This window comes from Magnolia sinica, chromosome 18, assembly GCF_029962835.1.
Source record: "Magnolia sinica isolate HGM2019 chromosome 18, MsV1, whole genome shotgun sequence".
In the NCBI taxonomy this organism is placed as follows: Eukaryota; Viridiplantae; Streptophyta; class Magnoliopsida; order Magnoliales; family Magnoliaceae; genus Magnolia; species Magnolia sinica.
Genome location: NC_080590.1, coordinates 12021135 through 12040377, shown reverse-complemented (window position 1 = coordinate 12040377; position 19243 = coordinate 12021135). Strand labels below are relative to the sequence as shown.

The window sequence follows — 19243 nt, the reverse complement described above, 5'->3', positions numbered from 1 at the left end:
TGCTCTTCGTTCATTTTGGTTAGCTGCAAATGCACGTAAAATATGGTAAATAAGTGGCTTATTTTGGTATTGGCTGCCAGTAAAGTCGTTGATTTTTTAGAATGATTGTCGCCCAAACTCTGTGGGGCCACCATGATGTAAGCGTTTCATCCCCGCCGTCCATTCATTTTGTCGGGGCACGAGGGAAAAAACTCTTTCCCCAGTTTTTCATTTTTTCGGGCGCGGATTAGCTACTGACAGGTTGAGTAGCGAGACTCGCTACTGAAGTGACGTCACCAATTTCCATGGGCCCCACCATGATGTATGTTTTGTATCCACACCTTCCATCTATTTGGAAAGATCATTTTAGGGCAATATCGAAAGCATGAGTTAAATTCAGAGCTCCAGTGGAACCAGCACAGAAAACAGTGGGGACAATGACGCCCACCATTAAAAACTTCTAAAGGCCACAAAAGTTTTTGATCAAGCTGATATTTGTGTTTTCTCTTATTTCATGTCTTTTTTAACTTTTGAGAAGGTTGGATTTCAAATAAACATTATGGTGGGCCTTCGGATAGTTTCAACGGTGGGAATCACTCTCTCCGCTGTTTTCTATGGTGGGGTACACTACAGATTTTTATCTGCCGCATTCTTTGGTTCATGACTTGCTCTAAATGGATGGGCAGTGTGGATATATAATGCATACATCATAATGGGGCCCATAGAACTTGGTGACGTCACTTTAGTAGCCAACTGGCTATTCAACCTGTCGATATCTAATCCGCGTTCCGGTTATTCCTCTTGTATGGCCCGCTTGAGTTTTTGATCCACCTCAATTTTTAGAGCATATCCTAAAATGAGTGCTGAAAATGGATAAACGGTCTAGATTTCTAATAAACATCACGGTGGCCCTACTTAGCTTCCCACTGCATTAAATTCCAAACGAAATCCGCGATCCAAGGCAGTCGGAAGCGGATTTCCTGTGCAAGCCTTCGAAGGAAGTTCATGCACCGGGAACTCCGTGATACCTATGAAAGCCTTCCGAGGGAGGTTCATGCACCGGGAACTCCGTGATACCTATGAAAGCCTTCCGAAGGAAGTTCATGCGCCGGCAACTCAGGTGGGGCTTATCCTGATGTTTGTGAGAAATCCACCCGGTTCATCCATTTTGTGGGTTCATTTTAAGATATTAAAGGCCAAAATGAACCTGATCCAATGCTCAAGTAGGGCGAGAGGTGTTTTGAATCATGCTTATGTTTGTGTTTTCAGTTCTTCCCATAAGAATGACGTTGACGTCATGGATGGTATGTAAACATCAGTCTACTCCCAAGGAGTTTTCGGCAGTAGAAATTTTCCTAACCATATTTTCCTTTAGTACAGCCCATTTAAGTTTCGGATCCTGCTAGCTTTTGGTCTCAAATCTTAAAATTAAATTACAAAATGTATAGACGGAGTGGATTCCTCACAAACATTACGGTGGGCTTTACCACCGTTTCCAGGAACTTGTCCAAGGCCATCCGCTTTCTATGCAAATCTGGCTGACGTGTTTACGTCACCAAGTTTTGTGGATCTTATTATGAGGTATGTGTTATATCTGAACCATCCGTTCATTTGGTGAACTTGGCATAAGGCTTGAGCGGAAAAATAAGATAGATCCATAGATAAAGTGGACCACACTGCAAAAACTAGTGGGGAATTGAACATCTACCATTGAAATCCTTTTGGGATCACAGAAGTTTTGGATCAATATAATATTTATTTTTCCTCTTCATCTAAGTATGTGTGAGCTTATGGACAGATTGGATGAAAATTAAGTATTATGGTGGGCCCCATGAATGTTTTAATGGTGAGAATCATTGTCCCACCGCTGTTCATGGTGTGGTACAATTTAGCTTTGGATATGGCTTATTTTTGGGTTCATAACGGTGGCTACAATATTTATAGCTTTCTTTGACCGTCTATTCTCTGCTCATGCAACCCTTCTAAACTTTTTTTATGGAACTATTACTCTTTTGGGTGTATTTTTATTAGATCAAATTGCCCCGGTTTTATTAGAAAGGTAATGGTAGAAAGCTTTGAACATATAGCTACGAATTATAACCGTAGCTATTGGTAACAATCATACAACAAGCGAAACATATAGCTACTAATTATAACCGTAGCTATTGGTGAGCAAAAATGAAGTTCAACGAGTTCATTGCATTTCCTTCGAGGTTCGTTGAATTTCATGTTTCCTGAAAAAATCTACGGTTATAATCCGTAGCTATAGATTTCGCTAGTTGAATTTCATGCTTTCCAACGGCCATGGATTATCAGCGGCTTTCAGAAATTACATTTCTAATATAGCAGGGACATTTTGGCCTGGTAAAAATGCGCCCGTAAAGAAAGATAATAATTTGGTAAAGTAAATTTAGAGGGGCAGAGAAAGGACAATGGCTTAAAAGTGAAGCATAGAGTCAGAAAAAACTCTAATACTTGGTGTCAACAATGAGGTTTTGGTATCGATTCATGGTGGCTAAGAGTGGAGTGTATACTGACAGTGGGGTGTGTACTAAAAAAGAGAAGAAGAAGCTCTAAGAGGATTGGTGCTCATAGTCAACTTCCACAAACATCGGCCAGGTTGGTGGTGTGGGTCACACCACAATAATCTGGGTTTAAAGGCTCACCATTGATGCCTTGTTGGGGCCACAAAAGTTTTGTATTATGATATTCGTGGTTTTTTTTGTTCAAGTAGAGTCACCTAATGAACGGGTTGGATGACATTAAAATTCCACAGTGGGCATGGATAGCACCCTGTTTTGATAGAATCAAACTTGTCATGCTGCGACAGGGAATTGGAGAGCCTGCGTCTTGGAGAAGGGGAAGTCTAGAGCCGGTGTCTTGGAGAAGGGGAAGTCAGTCAACTGTGATGTATTGAAGAAGGCAGTCCACTTGGAGGCTGATTGCATACCAATGCTGCAATTGGACGGTGCTCTGTGGGTCCCACCATGATTTATGTATTTTATGCACACTGTCAATTTATTTAACAGCCCAAAATAAAGCAGATCAAAATTTTAGGTGGACCACACCACAAGAAATTGTGGTGATTGAATGCCCACCATTAAAAACTTTTCCCAAGTCACATAAGTTTTGAATAAGGATGATATTTATTTCTTCCCTTCATCCAAGTCTTTGTGACCTAATCAGTAAATTGGATGGCAAATTAACGTTACAGTTAAACACTTCTTAAGACTACAAAAGTTTTGGATCAAGCTCTATTTTCCTTTAATCTAAGTCTATGCGACTTAATCTATAGGTTGAAAAGCAAATAAATATTAGAGTATACTTTGGAGGTTTTTAATAATATCAAAGTGCACCCTAAGAAGTTTTTAATGATAGGTGGTACATCCCCAATATTTCCTGTGGTGTGGTCCACCTGAGATTTAGATCTATCTTATTTTTTGGGGGTAATCCAAAATGGATGAACAGTGTGAATAAAATACACACATCATTGTGATCCCCAAAAAGCACCGACCCGTAGCTTTGTCATTATTGGCTATGTGCAATCCGCATCCAGTACGCTCAAGCCAAGCAAGACCAACACCGAACAATAATGCCTGGCCATGAATAAGCCAAGCGCGGCCATCTAACTAGGGGTGTACGTCGAGTCAAACCGAGTTGAGTTGGCCTCAGCTCGACTCGACTTGGCCACTAGTTGACCTCAGCTCGAACTTGGCTCGGTTCGGTCTTTGAGCTTGACTGGCAGCTCGACTTGATCTGGTTAGCAGCTCAGGCCGATTCGAGCTGAGTTTGAGCCAAGATCAAACTGAGTTCGCCTATGCAGCATTTTCACAAACACCTGGACTACACCTTCAAAATCTTACTGTATTGAAGACAACAACTATAGTTTTACAAGTATTTTATCAAACATCTTCTAAGCAATATAAAAATTTTAAAAAAAGGGTATTAGTTTCATATACATACATTCGTTGCCACCAACCACACTTCGTTGAATCATTTTATCAAACACTAGGTGAGCAACATCAATATCAAAGTAATAGAGTCACTGGACTAGTTCGATTCGAGTTGGGTTCAATCTGAGTCAAGTTGAGTTGGGGCCAGCTCGAACTCGGCTCAAACTCATTTTCGAGCTCAAAAAATCGGCCCAACTCGGCTCGAACTTAGCTTCAAACCGAGTTGAGTCGAGCTTTTTTGAGTAAAGTCAAGCAAGCTAACTGAGCTTATAGCTCCGTTCGTGTACACCTCTACCTCTAACCATCTAAGAATGGACTTGATTGAATATGGAATCCTCTCCGGCACCTGTAAAACACCCAGGCTCTGTGGGGCCAGTGTTGAATGTGTAAAATGTACTCTGTTCATCAGGTGATAATCCCTACTTGAACCATATATTTAGAGGATAAGTCCGATTAAAAACTAATATATCAATGGGAACAATATAAATTTTTTAATAAAATCGCTAATTCAGATTATGTTACCGGACTGAGTTTTATATCCAGGTGAATTTTATATACTCTTCATCCTGATGAGTTAAACCTGATTAACGGGTTTATGAAAAATAACACTCCTCATGGGCTCACACACAAACCTATTGCTGGCATCGCATCCCCATTGTTCCCATTTGAGTTTTTGATGTAGCTGATTACTAGCCCGAGATCCTAGTATCGAGGATAGAATGTGATGGACGGAGTGGATTTTACACATTGGACATGGCGGGCCCCACAGACTTGGGTGTTTTACCCGCACTGCGTCAAACGGGCCTTGTAGGCGATCCCGGTCCATCGAATTTATATGTACCAAGAACGAAGGGCTATGATCAATCGCTGAAACTCATGAGTTGCGTTTCTGTAATCCGCGGGCTACAATCCCGGGCCTCCCCTTCGAAAACGGGGGGTTGGAACCGGTGTCTTGGAGAAGGGGGTAGTCAGCATATAAAAGGATCTCCGCCATCTCCCTGAACTTCAAAGAAGACTTGAAAGGAAGCTTACACGCTAACGTGCGCCATACCCGGGCGAAGGAGGGTTTATTTAAACCCAGTCCTAGCAAGCGAGAGTCATCTCCCTTATTCCTTGAAGCCTCCTCTCCCTTACCGATTCTACCTCCGAAAACCCCTAAAATTCTTTCTTTCTATCTCTCAAAGAAAGAAGAAGAGATGGGGATAATAAGGAGTAGTTTCACGTTCATGCTGGGAACCGTGTGCGGGATTTACGTGGCTCAGAACTATAATGTCCCGAACATCAAGAAGCTCGCCAACACAGGGATTTTGATGGCCAAACACATCGAAGAAAATTACCGGAAGCCGAAAAAGAGGGGCGACGAAGATTAGCTTCCGCTACCGCTTCTGGAATGTTCTAGAAGCATTAGGTCCTCTCTCTCTCTCTCTCTCTCTCTCTCTCTCTCTCTCTCTCTCTCTCTCCGTTCTTTACAATCTGCCTGTTTGAGAAATAAAAGAATGGAGAATGTCACGGAAAGTGGGATTGGAATTTTGATGTATGGGGTTTATGCTCGGTTTAATGATGATCATACTGTTTTTCTACTTATTTTGTATTTGAATTTTACGTTGCAATGCATTCATGATTCTGCGTCATTCTTGTATTGATTATGTATGTGAAGCTTTTTTTTCTCTGTGTTTTGTTGTATATATGATTTTGTTGCAGATGAAAAGCATACTGTGGGTTTTAAACCGTTCATATGTATTCCCTATGTATCGTTTGGATGCACTGCTTATCATTATAATGATGTGAACATAGGATTTCAGGTTATGGGGAGCATTTGGAGCTTTGGTATTGCTGAAGCTGCACGATTCTGCTACATTTTTTTCTGTTATATAATTAACCAATGTAATCCCAGGATTTATCACCAAGAGATTTTTTTTTTTTTTTAAATGGGAATTAGAAACAAGTTCTTCAGCAATGAAGGTGGGATTTTGTCGGATCCAATATTGACTATTGTGCCGTTATTTAATTTTCTTTTGTTCTTGTTTGGAAATAAATATAAGATATCCATTTATAGATCATGCATACGTTAGGAATTTGATTGACTTTAAAAGGATTGCATTTTGATTCAAAGAAGCATCAATCTGAGTTCATGCTAAGGTGGCCTTTCTGAATGTTCGCCATGCTTTAATTTTGAAATGTTGCTTTGCTTGGGAAATGTGGAAACCCTGTTCTGTGTTGAGAGAAATGGAGGTAGTTCTCCAAACTGGACCCAGATGGCAGATGACCTCCTTCACATTGAAGGAATTGTTGTTAAAACTAGTGTTCGAAATATCGGTATCGCACAATGTATCGCACCCTTGGGATACAGATACGTATCGGTTATCGCACGGGCTATATCGTTTGTATCGCATAGTTTATCGCACTTTTTGGGAAACATGGGGAAACATTGGGAAAATGGTTGAATTTTTTAATGAAACGTTGGGGGTTGTTAAAAAGGCCCTTAATACACACTTTTAAATCATAAAGTTTCAAAAAAGAAGTGTACATAATAAATTTCCTTTGTATAGGGTCCTAAGCTGTGCGTTGTCCGATTGAACTAAGATAACTATATTCAGTATCAACCCGTTCATCCGTTTTTCCATATCATTTCAGGACATTATCCAAAAAATAAAACAGATCCAATAATTAGGTAGACCATACCATAGGAAACAATGGTGATTGACCATTAGTGGGCCACAAAAGTTTTGGTTCAGGCTAATAATAGTTTTTTCTCTTCATTCAAACCATAAATTTATCTGGTAAAATGGATGGATGGAGTGGATAAAATACATGAATTATAGTGGGTCCACAAAGTTTACAAAGTACACTGCTCACTAGGGGATCCACTTCCCACTACACTGGGGGTGGGGAGCTGCTACCAAGTTCCTTCTCTCAAAACCTAGGTGGGGTCCACTGTGATGTTTGTAAGAAATCCACCTCGTCCATTCGTTTTTTGAAATCATTTTAGCACTTGAGAGCAAAAATGAGCAGAATCCAAGACTAAAGTGGGCCGCACTAAAGGAAAAGGTGGGTAGGAAAATTCCTACCGTTGAAACCTCCCTGCGTCGACAGTGATGTTAACATGCCATCCATACCGTTCATAACGTTATTCCTACACGGATGAAGAGGAAAAATAAATATCATATTGATCCAAAACTTCTGTGACCCTCAAAAGGGTTTCAATGGTAGACGTTCAATCTACCACTGCTGTTTGCAGTGTGGTCTAGTTGATCTTTGAATCTGTCTTATTTTTTGGCTCAAGCCTTACGAAGAGCTCGCCAAATGGACGAACGGCCTGGATATAACACATACCTCATGCTGGGACCTACAGAACTTGGTGACGTCAACACAGTTCGGTGGTGCGCCGTGCGCGCGTACTCGATTGCAATAAAAAAAAGGGTGCGGATTAGCTGAGTAGCGAGACTCGCTACTGAATTGATGTCACCAAGTTCCGTGGGCCCCACCATGATGTATGTTTTGTATCCACACCGTCCATCCATTTGGAGAGAACATTTTATGCCATTAGCCTAAGAATGACTAAGATTCAAAGCTCCAATGGACCCCACCACAGAAAGCAGTAGAGAGAGTGACACCCACCATTAAAAACTTCTGATGGGCACAAAAGTTTTCGATTAAACTAATATATTTTTTTTCCCTTTTATAATGCCTTTTTTAACTTATTAATAGGTCAGATCTCAAATAAACATCACGGTGGACCTTAGGAAGGTTTCAACGGTGTATGTTACTTTCTCCACTGTTTTCTGTAGTGGGGTCCATTACAGAATTTTATCTACCTTGTTATTTGACTCATGTCCTAAAATGATATCTCCAAATGGATTGATCGTGTGGATATAACACATTCATCATGGTGGGACCCACGTAACTTGGTGACGTCACTTCAGTAGCGATCTCGCTACTCAACTTGTCAGTAGCTAATCCGCGTTTGAGAAAAAAGGCTCGAACGACCTTTGGTTTTCAAGCAAAGAGGGTTCCGGAAATCGGAACCCTAAAATATCTCCCAAATCTCATCGGTTGTCTTCGGATTTCTCTCCAAAATCGGAGATGTTATTTGTGGAAACCTAGGAATGACACTTCAATTCGAATGGCCCACCAAATGGAAGCTTCCGATCATGGCGATCTCTTCTACAGGTACCAAAATCCACCCTTTATTTTTTTTCCTGATTTTTTCGGATGATGACGTCGATGTCCGACAATAATGGAGAGGAAATTGCGCGATATCGTCAAAATATCGTGCGATATCGACAATATATCGGCTGATATCTGAATTTTGAGTTTTTTGGTATCTTCCGGGGGTTTTCGTGATTGTATCATCTCGCAGGGGTGCGATAACGATAATATCGGCCGATAGTATTGATATTTCGAACACTGGTTAAAACAATGTCAACAGTACTTGTGTATGTTGAATGAAAGAAACCTGATATAGAGAGATGTTAGAAGTTCACCAATTAAGAAAACTGCTTAGATGAGGCATGGACTAGGTTGCTTTCTTTAAAAGAAACCTGTTGCAGAGATGGAAGAAGCTCACTGATTAAGCAAACTTCTGGGATGAGGCAGGTACTAGGTTGCTTTCTTTAAGATGAATCATGTTCCTTTGGGCAACAGTTACGACACTCATAGCTATAATAGCATGGCAGGACTGAAGACAAAATGAAGGTTGCACACCTTATCCAATCAAGAACATCATTAAGAAAAGGTCCCTTTGTATCTTGCTGATGATAGAAAAAAGAAAGTTGAAAAACACCAATTATAAAAAGGAAAAAGGCAAAAGATAAGAGAACAAGTGAAACTTTCTGAGTTTTTCTCTGAGTGTATTTAGCCATACCCCAAAACCCTTTTTTTATTTATTTATATTTTTTTTATTTATAGAAGTTAACCATGGTTAAAATGTTGGTGAACAATCAGTAATCTATTGGGGATGTGCTCATTATCTAAGAGATGCATTGTGCACTTAAGGCATATGCTGAGACAGTCACAGTGGGCTACATCCACTCGACTTATCATAATATTCTAATTGGTATTAAATAATTACTTAAAATAAAACTTTTATATATATATTATAAAATCAAGTGCAATACGTGTGAAGGAAAGGACCCAACCAAGCTCACAAGTTCACAAGCCTTTAGAAACATTTTCCAATTCTTGGAAACTTTTCATGTAGGACTAAAGTTTCTACAATGATATGACAAGACAAGACAAAAGCTAGGTAAAACCAACAAACTAACAAGTTTATTCGACATAAACCAACAGAAATGAGCAAAATGGCCATTCTACTCAATGCAAATACAGTAACTTTGAAGCATACCCTAATTGTACTTTGATTTATATTCCAATGTATTGAGGTGTATTGCCTTGTCACCATCAATTATCTTCCTAATCATTTTAGCACCATCCACTTTCTGTAACTTAAATTTGAGAAAGATATTTGGGGACAATGATTGGTATTTAGTAATATGGAAGTTGAAGCTATGGGAATTAGAAGAATGTGACAAGGGGCAATAAAGATAGAATCATTATTGTTACGAGATAAAGCTTCCGGGTTTAGATGGATCATGTCAGTGGTCTATGGTCCAAATAAAGCTCGAGGTAGGGATTAGCTTTGGGCGGAGTTGGATGAATGTCGTAAAAAGTGGCCATTTCCGTGATACGTAGGAGGTGATTTCAATGTGGTTCGATTCCCATCAGAAAAGTCAAATGGGTGTAGGATCAATCGAAGTATGAAAGAATTTTTGGAATGGATTACAACGAATGAATTAGTGGATCTACCATTGGGAACGCTAACGTTCACTTGGTCAAATGGTCAGACGTTAGCAGTTAAGTCAAGATTGGATCGTTTTTTGCTTTCGACCGGTTGGGTAGAGCTATTCCCGCCTGTTCATAAATATGGCCTTTCTAAGCCAATTTCCGATCACTATCTGATAATGTTAGAGTTGGATGACGAAGAGTGGGGGCCAAGGCCTTTTCAGTTTGAATCCGCTTGGTTAGAAGTGGAGGGATTCTTAGACTTGATAAGGGAGTGGTGGAAGTCTTTCCCGGATCAAGGGGGAGCAGGTTTCAATCTGTTTCAAAACTTAAAAAACTGAAGAGTAAGATAAACGGGTGGAAAAAAGAAGTCCTAAGGAGTAGGGAGGAGGAAACGATGAATATGTTGAATGAGATTCAAAATATGGATGTTAACGATTAATCAATAGGTTTGTCCGAGGAGGAGAGGGCATGGAGGTAGTTACATTTGGCGAAATATAATGCTAAAATGAGGCAAGAAGAAATAAAATGAAGATAGAGGTCGAGAGCACTATGGCTCAAAGAGGGGGACAAAAATACAAAGTTTTTTCACATGTTGGCAAGTGCAAGAACAAGGGTAAATGGAATCAAATGGGTGGTAGTAGGGGAAGAAATGATGGAAGGAAAGCAAAAGGTTTGTGCAGCAATTGTAGAATTTTATAAGAAATTATTATCAAAGGAAGGTTGGTCGTGGCCTAAGATTGATAACCTGGCATTTCAGTTCATATAGCTGGAGGAGGCTGAATCTCTTGATTTTTTTTCCTGAGGAAGAAATAGTGTGTGCTTTTAAAGAGTTGGGTGGAGAAAAGGTGTCCAGTCTGGATGGTTTCCCGACACTCTTTTATTAGAAATTCTGGGATTTGCTTAAAGGCAAGGTAATGGGTTTTATTAATGAATTTTTTGAAACAGTTACTTTGCTCCAAGAGTTTGGTGCTACGTTTATCGCACTAATCCCAAAAAGGAAAGGTGTGGAAAGCTTGAAGGACTATAGACCGATAAGCATATTGGGAGGACCATACAAAATTTTGTCAAAAGAGCTAGCCACAAGATTTAAAACAGCCTTAGGTGAAGTCATCTCTAAATCTCAAGGGGCTTTTGTTGTGGGAAGACAAATTGTGGACAACATCTTAGTGGCACATGAAAGTATAGATATATGCAATGTTCAAAATATCGGTCTCGTGTTACGTATCGCACCCTTGAGATACAGATACGTATCGGTTATCGCATGGGATATATTGGTTGTATCGCGTAATGTATCGTTGTTGTTGGAAACATTGGAAATTGGTCGAATTTTTCAACGAAATTTCAATGATTATTAAAAAAGACATCAATACACACTTACAAATCAAAACATTAAAAAAAAACAAGTGCACATAATGGGTTTTCTTTATATGGGGTCCTAATCCATGCGTTGTTTAACTGAATTGATGCAAGTATATTTAAAGTCTATTCATATAATTTATAAATGTAAGAAGACATGTGGAATCACAAACAATACATTCAAAAGCAAAAGACGAATCACTAGATTAGGTCACATACATGTTTGATTTTGATTTTTTTTTTTTTAAATAAATTTCCGCAACTCGGTCGTTATCCTCCAAATCTCGAAATCGAAGCTCCTAATCCATGATTTTTCATGCAATGCAAAACATAAAAAATCATGGATTTGTAACAATTTGACACTGATTTAACATGATTTATAGAAAAAAAGAGAGATCGAAAATTTAAAAAAATATTCACTGGATCGAACACGTGGGATATATCACACTACTTGTGTGTTTCGTATCACACAGGTGGGATACAAGATATATCGTGGGATATATCGGCTGATATCGTCGATATTTAAAACATTAGATATATGTAACATAAGTGGAAGGAAATGTGTGGTTTGTACATTAAATGTAGAGAAGGTGTACGATCATGTCGATTGGGTCTTCTTAGATTATATGCTAAGTCTATTGGGGTGTGGAACGAGATGGCGATTATGTATGCGGATGTGTATTGCATCTCCAAAGTTCTCTATCATGGTAAACGACCCTCCAAATAGCTTTTTCTCTTTGTCCATGGGGTTGCGACAAGGGGATTCATTATCTCTGCATCTCTTTGTAGTGGTGAAGATGATAGAGAGAGGGGCAGTGGTGCAGTAGATCTTGTGAAGGGCTTTTGATGCAAGGACATGTGATGACCTAACCCTAGATGCATGTATAATTTGGTTAAAGAATGCTCAAATAAATACACCAATTAACTAACAGTTTCCAATCAAAGGGATTAAGTAAATCTCAACATAAAGATGGGGTCATTCCGCCAGGATCATGCCCCTTAGCATAAAATCGTGTAAATAATAAAAATGGAGGACCTATGGATATGAAGATATCCCAGATCTAGCATAAGTTAGTCCACGATCAAGTTTCGATATGATTTTACTGACTAATCATCATTCTTTTTCCGTTCAAACTAGAAGGGGATATCCAGAGAGGAATGAAAATGGTGAAGAATGAAGGGTTCGAGATGAAGAAAGTACATGTCCTTTTGTCGTCAAAAGAAAAGGATGACGATTCTTACCTTTTCTCACACCTCGAAGATCTAGAAAGAAGGAAATTTGAAATCGGGGTGGAATCCTTAACACCCAAAGGCTAATTCTGAAACCCCAATCTCTTGAATAAAGAGGAAGAAAAAAAATACGAATCTTTATTCATTCAACAATAATGAAAATAGAGTTTTTCACAACGTATATATAAACTATAGAAAAAGTAAAAGTGCACTAAAGCCCTTGAAAATAAGAAAAATAACAAAAAAGACGAAAAAAATAAAGAAAGTGCAATAAAGCCCCTGAAACAAGAAAAAAGAATAAAAATGCGTAAAATTAAAACACCCGTGTGGTAGGGTGTGAAATTCGACCCATGGATTTACGGTCAGGGTGCGGTCATGCCGCTCTTGCACTCGTAGTGCATCAGAAAATGGGTCCGATGGACCCAACGTCGATCCAAAATTAACTCCTTCGCTCCAGTACTCGGTCGGCGATGCCTCCTTCTCTGGTACACTCTAAAGGGTGCACCACTGATGTCCGCATTAGCTTTGGAATAGATGATTCTAATTTTCAGATAACCCATTTGCAATGTGCAGATGACATGTTGCTGTTTTGTGAAGTTGATGAGGAAGTTGTGGAAAATTTGCGGATGATAGTGGTTTGTTTTGAAGTGGTGTTCGGTATAAAGATTAATATTGATAAAAGTGATCTATTGGGTGTCGGTATCTCAAGGCCCGAGGTGTCTTCTTTTGCGAGGTTATTTGAGTGCAGGGTAGGATCATTCCCAACCACGTATCTTGGGTTACTTCGTGTATAGGTAAGCCTCCCAAATGGGTTTGGGAAAAGTTATTGAAAGATTTGAAAATAAACTATCGCAGTGGAGTAGGTATTTGTCTCTCGAGGGAAAGATAACTATGATTAAGGCGACTATGTCTAACCTTCCGATTTATTTCATGTCCTCTTTTAAATGCCCAAAGTCGGTATAAATAAGGAGGGACTTCTTTTGGAAAGGAAGGGAATAAAAGAAAAAGTTTCATCTCATGAAATGGAAAGACGTATGCAAGCTAATGAGTCAAAGGGGACTGGGGCTGAGAAGTTTGGAGGTGGTTAATAAGGCCTTATTAGGTAAATGGGTATGGAGATTTGGGGTAGAGGAGGGGAGTTTATGGAGGGAGGTAGTTAGGAAAAGTATGGGTTAGGCTCCCGGGGGTGGACGTGGTCTTCATCTCTATATAGATCTTCTTATCTATGGAAAGGGGTTAACTCGATAAAAAGCAAGGTATGGGAAATGGTGTGTTACTCCTTGGGAAATTGGCAAAAGATAGGTTTTGGGATGACATATGGGTGGGGGAGCAAAAATTGGGAGTTATATTTCCTAGGTTTGCAAGTCTTTCAAGAGAAGAGGGTTTGCTAGTAGCTAGTTGTCACTTGTTTCAAGGAGAGAGTTATTTGGGCCCACATCGTGTAGAAGGAACTTAAATGATGACTAATTTGAGGAATTGGTGAACTTTTTGAATTTGTTATCCAAGGTAAAACCGGTACCTTCAGAGCAAGACTCAATGGTGTGGTTAAAAGGTAAGTTGGGAAAATTCTCAGTAAGGTCACTCTTCAAAATGCTCAGTGGAGGTCAGTTGGTTAACGGGACTTCTCCGACAGCTATAGTGTGGTATTACGGGGCTCCAACGAAGGTGACAACACTAGCTTGGTTAGTGGGAGTAACAAGGTGCTTACAGTGGACAACCTTCGTAAAAGGAAAAATGATTCTCCCATATGCTTGTATTTTGTGCCTTAAAAATGATGAATCAGTGGATCATTTATTTATCCATTGTAAGTTTGCTCGTCAGATGTGGATAAAACTTCTTTCATCTCTTTCAAATATTCTGGGTTTCGCCAAAATCAATCGGGGAATTCTTCATGATGTGGCATGGGGGAGGGTCAAGCAGAGTAGGTTTGAAAGTTCGGTGATTATATCTTCTTGTGGGTATTTAATCAATTTGGTTGGAAAGGAACAATCGATGCTTTAGGAATTGTGAGGGGCAGGTAGAGGAAATATTTGGGAAAGCAAAGGCACTAGTGGTTGAATGGCTTAAAACGTCGAAGGCGGATATCTATTTGCCCAATTTGTGGGCTGCTTTGTTGTAGCTTGCTGTGGTTTTTGTGTCTTTTGTATATTCGTAATTATGGCTTCGGCCAGTTTTATATATTGAAATACACCATTTCAAAAAAAAAAAGAAAAAGAAAAAAAAAGACAGTGATTGGTATTTGTTTTTATATTTTAACTTGCTTCATAGGCATATCTAAAATTTAGGTTATTGCCCCATGCATATTCCATAGAAAACCAGTAATGGGTTCAGTCTTGAACTCAGACAATTCCTTTGTGATCGTTGATATTATTCTAATTTTATCACATAAGACAAAGGTCAAATTCATTCAACAAGTTCCTTTTTTAATAGAGAAAAACTTTCATTGAAAAACTAAAAAGCTCAATGAGAATTGATTCACCAATCTCTAACCACCATCTGGTAACTACCTCACAAGCACGGGTATCAGCCGCCTGCTGGATTCACAAGCACCTAATGGGCCATAAGCGATTTTATTTTCTCGGATAAAAGAGGCAAGCTTCTAGGCACCCACCTAAACCCTGAACAACAAGGAGGAGCTTCCTTCAATGATTAACTTAAGAAAGGAAGGGTCAACCAACTCTTAAGTGCAAACTACTTCACTCGTGGAGACTTCCACCCCAAACAAAGCCTGGCAGCTCAAACCCTGACGCATGCTGGTTCAAGGGCACAATATCATCACATCCACCCCATTAGTTAAGCTGGTTAGCTCACGACCCTACTAGAGGAAAGACCTGGGCTTGATTTCTGTCGATGGTCTGGTTATGGGCCTCCCTGAACTGATTATGTAATCCCAACCAAAAAAGGAATAGAAGAAACACAGGATCATGACAACAGTTTAACTATGGTAGAACACAGTATCATGACAACAGTTTAACCATCTCAATGTTGATGGTTGAATAAACAGTGCCATAAAAGGAAAACCATTTTTGTTGGGTTGTCCCGGATACATGGTTCGTATTATGCATTCAGTGCTCTATATCTCCTTTTTTTTTTTCTTGTAACTAGCCCAAATCAGATGGTACCGTGCGACACTCTAGTGTCTTCTTGAACAAATGACTTATGAGTGTGACTGTTCTTCAAGTTCCGTGTTGAAGAAGTAAATTTCTTGCTGCAAAATGGACATCATTTTTCATATCTGCCCACATTTTCATGATATTTTGATACGCTGAAAACACATGAAGATTGACTACCTCAAAGGGTGATGCATTAACACTTTAGAAATGTGTGCAGTTACAAGTACAAAGGCTGAAAGAACTGCATAACATCTCTACCTAACCGCAGTTATTAAATGACCAGTTATGCCCGAAGCATGGCCAATCGCTTGCTGCATATCTGCATGATATGCCACTTAAGCACTATTTATATGTTTGGACTTTAGGTAGCTTTAGGTTCCTACTCAATATACAATGTCAATTTATCTGAACTGAAACCACACATTGAAGAAAGGACACATGATGGGTTCCTCTTCTTGAACAAACGCCATTCATCAATACATGCCATTTGATTAGGTTCCAGATTGAAAAATGCTTTGTGCCCAATGGTTGCTATAATATTTTCAGCTTCCCCAAGAAGAGACGCTGCCTCCAGAACGCCCAGCGCCCTAACTTCAATGGCACTGCCAAGGCATTTCATGGATGTAACATGTGGTAAGTTGGTAAAACAGGCAGACAATGTATCGGCTATTGTCATGTTTAACCATTCAAGCAATTTGTAATCTGCTCCTGCTCCAAACTTCTTGTAATCTTGGAGAATAGTTTGACATATTCTGTACATTGAATTGGCTGCCAAAACCTTGGGAGGCCATTCAATTGGGGGTTTCTTTTTCCAGACCCCATTCGTAAACTCCAAAACGAGTTTCCTTCCAACATCTGCAAGTTCTTCAGGTACCTTCATAGAGCATTTTCCTTCACGTGCAAATTTGCAAAGATTCTCATTGAGCCAGCGATTGTAAACATCGACACTCACCCAGACACTATCTGCAGCTTCCTTAATGTTAGTCAGCCCTTGGACATCCATTGTCTTTTCTACGAGCCTTACATACCTGAGGCCTTCATGTACTCCACACAGCAATGATTTGATCGCACATGGATCAGTGTTGGGAAGCGCAAGGGCAATGCTTGTGAGGGTCACCACAGGCAAAGCCCAACAGTTGGGTGGTTCTGCCCATGTTATCGAGGGAATTTGGTCACTATCAAACTGGCTGACTCCCTTTAAACCTTCTGATGCCATAGACTTCCTTAGTAGATCTATCAAGTAAGTTGGTTGGTGCTTTTTGGCATTCTGTATCCATCGGTCTATATGCTTACATCCATTTCTCGCAATCAACTTGACCAGTGAGTCCTCCCCCTCGAGTTGAAGTACAAAATCCCTCAGGTTTGGATTTGTGCCGGACCCCAACTCGGACCATGCCTCCTTGAAAATACTTTCACTGGGTACCAGCTTTGTCAGTAATCTCTTGCAGCGAAAGGAGGAAAACAACATTTTGAGAGACCACATGGTTACTGAAACCAGCCGAATGGATTTGCTCATCAAAACTACCACAGTTTGGATTGCTATGAGGAGATGAAGAATTCAGTTTTTGGAGATGTGGGCAATCTTCCTAACGCGCCTGCTGCTCATGCTGCTGATCCCAAAAAGGCAAATGCTTATCTTTGGCTTCTATGAATCGTAGAATCCACCACCTCTCTACTTGGAACTCCTGTCTGAAGCTCCTTGCTCTTCTATGAAGGTTGTGGAAACCAACAGCATTGAACCATCTAAGAGCAGGGGCGATGGTGCCCACCGCTACTGCAACCCCCTGAGATATCAAAACCAACGTACTTGACCACTTGTAGTCGGATTCCCCACTGCAGAAGTCGAAAGATCCTGTGCCAAGCGACTGGACCACTGCTTCCCCTAAGATCAGAGCAGCAAGGAGACAGAAAGCTCTCGAAGCAGTTGACAACGCAGAACGAGCGAGAACATACTGAGGATTACAGGTAACAGCCATCACCCAATAGTTCTTCAAATCCTCTTTCTGTTTCTCAACAGTAGACACCCCGACCTCTTCTGATCCGTTATCAGAAGCCCATCCATGTTTGCATTTGAACTGTTGTTCTAGCAGCTGCTTAGTGGTGGGAGCTGTTAAAGCTGAGCACCCCAAAATCACAAGCAGAATTAGCATGAGAAACACGATTGTGGCGTGTTCGGGTATGAAAACATAAATCACACCAGTACCCATTTGGATTTCAATGTTGACAACTACAGTGATGACGAGAATGCACAGGGCGAATAAGTTCATGAGCATCTCGGACTCTTCCATTGCTCCTAAAGACGGCATGAAGTTGCCCATCACGGTGCAGATGAGGATGGTGCCACTGAACTTGGCCAGCTGATCCTGGCGGTGGGGCATGGATGTATTGAGATCGATGGGTAGTTTTGCTGCGATGCCTAACAGGGCCAAGGAAGTTGCGTTCAGTGAAAAGTTTCTGCTAGGGAACCAAAGATTCTGGTGACAGAGGCCACGAAAGGTGTCGCAGGCCATGGCTAGGGTGCATGCCAGAGAAGCAGCTGCTACATAGAGACCGTTCCATGGCATTGGCTCGCGGAATTTGGAGTGATCTAGGTGGCCGTTGGTGCTGCACCCATGCAACCCCATCTCTTCTAGCTCTTTTTTCTCGACTATGCCTGTATTTTATGGGATTGTCGTTTGGTCAAGAACTGAATTCTTTTCTATTCAGCGAGACCTTGAATAAGGAGTACATGGTACACACCTGCCTGGAGCCTCAACCCGTTGAGGCCCATTGTGATGTCTGTATAACATCTAATCCGTCCATCAGTTGTGCCAGCTCATTTGAGGATGTGTTCCCAAATACAAGGCAGATTGAAAACTTAAGTGGGCGACACATGGGGCTCACTGTCATGTTTACATGCCATCCAACCCATTCATAAGGTGAGTCACACAAGAATAAAAGGGTAAACGAAAATGTCACCCTGATCCAAACTTTGGGTGGGCCTCTACCCCCAAGATCTCAGTGGGGACGGTCCCTATCCTCACTCTTACCGTGGGTCGTCTTTGCACGGTCTCCATACCACCAATGGTTTAGGAAATAGTGTCATTGTACAAGTGGTGCGGATGGCACGTTCATCCAAAATGTTGATCTAATGCCATATACTTAGATTGAAAGATTCTAGCTCCAAAGCATTTGGTCTTTTTGGTCGAGATAGAACCGTTGCTTGCTATATTGTCTTTGTTGGGCTCCTCTTCAAGGGTTTAGGACTTCTCTCTGGGACAAGCTTTGTACGTGGACGGCCCCATAATATCAATGGTTTGGATCACTGAACAATGTCCGACTTGTGGTGAACGATCTCTACGGATCATTCCATAATATAAAGGGAGGAGTATTCACCTCAAATATTAATCACCCTAAAAAATAGGAGGGTGCCAATGTTTCTGCCAGGGTGAGTTTACGGAGCAACCAAGTGGATGCTGCTGCGGAGTACTCTTACAAGAGTTGTCCTTTACCCTAGGGATTTATGGGTAAGAACATTTCCTTAATACCTACCCTGGATAGGTTCATTGGTTATCGTTGTTATTATTATTATTATTATTATTATTTTTTGGCGATTCAGCAGCCTTGCTAATTTATTATAAGTGACAGAGAGATGAGCACTCTGAAAGCACAGAGGAAGGCTCCGGTGCTCCTAGCTGCCTAAGTTCTGTTTGAGAGTCCGATCAATTGATCTGAACTGTCCATTAAATCAAGAACATATTTCTCAGTCTATAATACAAAAAACAAAAAAAAAAATGATCGGATGATTCAATCTATACTTGATTTGGACTTATTTCTACAGCCATCCTT

At 40.4% G+C, this 19243-nt stretch overlaps 3 protein-coding genes across 4 annotated transcripts; 1 reads left to right on the top strand and 2 right to left on the bottom strand.

Annotated features, from left to right (window-relative positions):
* Positions 1-4835: 4835 nt before the first annotated feature.
* On the top strand, positions 4836-5849 carry LOC131232940 (uncharacterized). Of its 2 annotated transcripts, none has more exons than XM_058229481.1 (2): positions 4836-5340; positions 5735-5849. In XM_058229481.1, the coding sequence occupies exon 1, from the start codon at positions 5129-5131 to the stop codon at positions 5300-5302; it is 174 nt and encodes a 57-aa protein (XP_058085464.1). In that variant the 5' UTR covers positions 4836-5128; the 3' UTR covers positions 5303-5340; positions 5735-5849. The 2 variants fall into 2 exon arrangements, with proteins under 2 accessions (XP_058085464.1, XP_058085466.1); XM_058229483.1 differs by having other exon boundaries at positions 5727-5849.
* Positions 5850-15794: 9945 nt separating this feature from the next.
* LOC131232280 (uncharacterized) lies at positions 15795-16898 on the bottom strand. Its single transcript, XM_058228521.1, has one exon. It carries the CDS (start codon positions 16896-16898, stop codon positions 15795-15797), a length of 1104 nt encoding a protein of 367 aa, XP_058084504.1.
* A 103-nt stretch (positions 16899-17001) lies between these two features.
* On the bottom strand, positions 17002-18039 carry LOC131232279 (uncharacterized). The gene has a single exon (XM_058228520.1). The coding sequence runs from the start codon at positions 18037-18039 to the stop codon at positions 17002-17004; it is 1038 nt and encodes a 345-aa protein (XP_058084503.1).
* Positions 18040-19243: the final 1204 nt, after the last annotated feature.

Excerpts from the sequence above, each read along its gene's own strand:
- LOC131232940 (XM_058229481.1), top strand. The coding sequence starts at position 5,129 with ATGGGGATAATAAGGAGTAGTTTCACGTTCATGCTGGGAACCGTGTGC.
- LOC131232280 (XM_058228521.1), bottom strand. The coding sequence starts at position 16,898 with ATGTGGTCTCTCAAAATGTTGTTTTCCTCCTTTCGCTGCAAGAGATTA.
- LOC131232279 (XM_058228520.1), bottom strand. The coding sequence starts at position 18,039 with ATGGGGTTGCATGGGTGCAGCACCAACGGCCACCTAGATCACTCCAAA.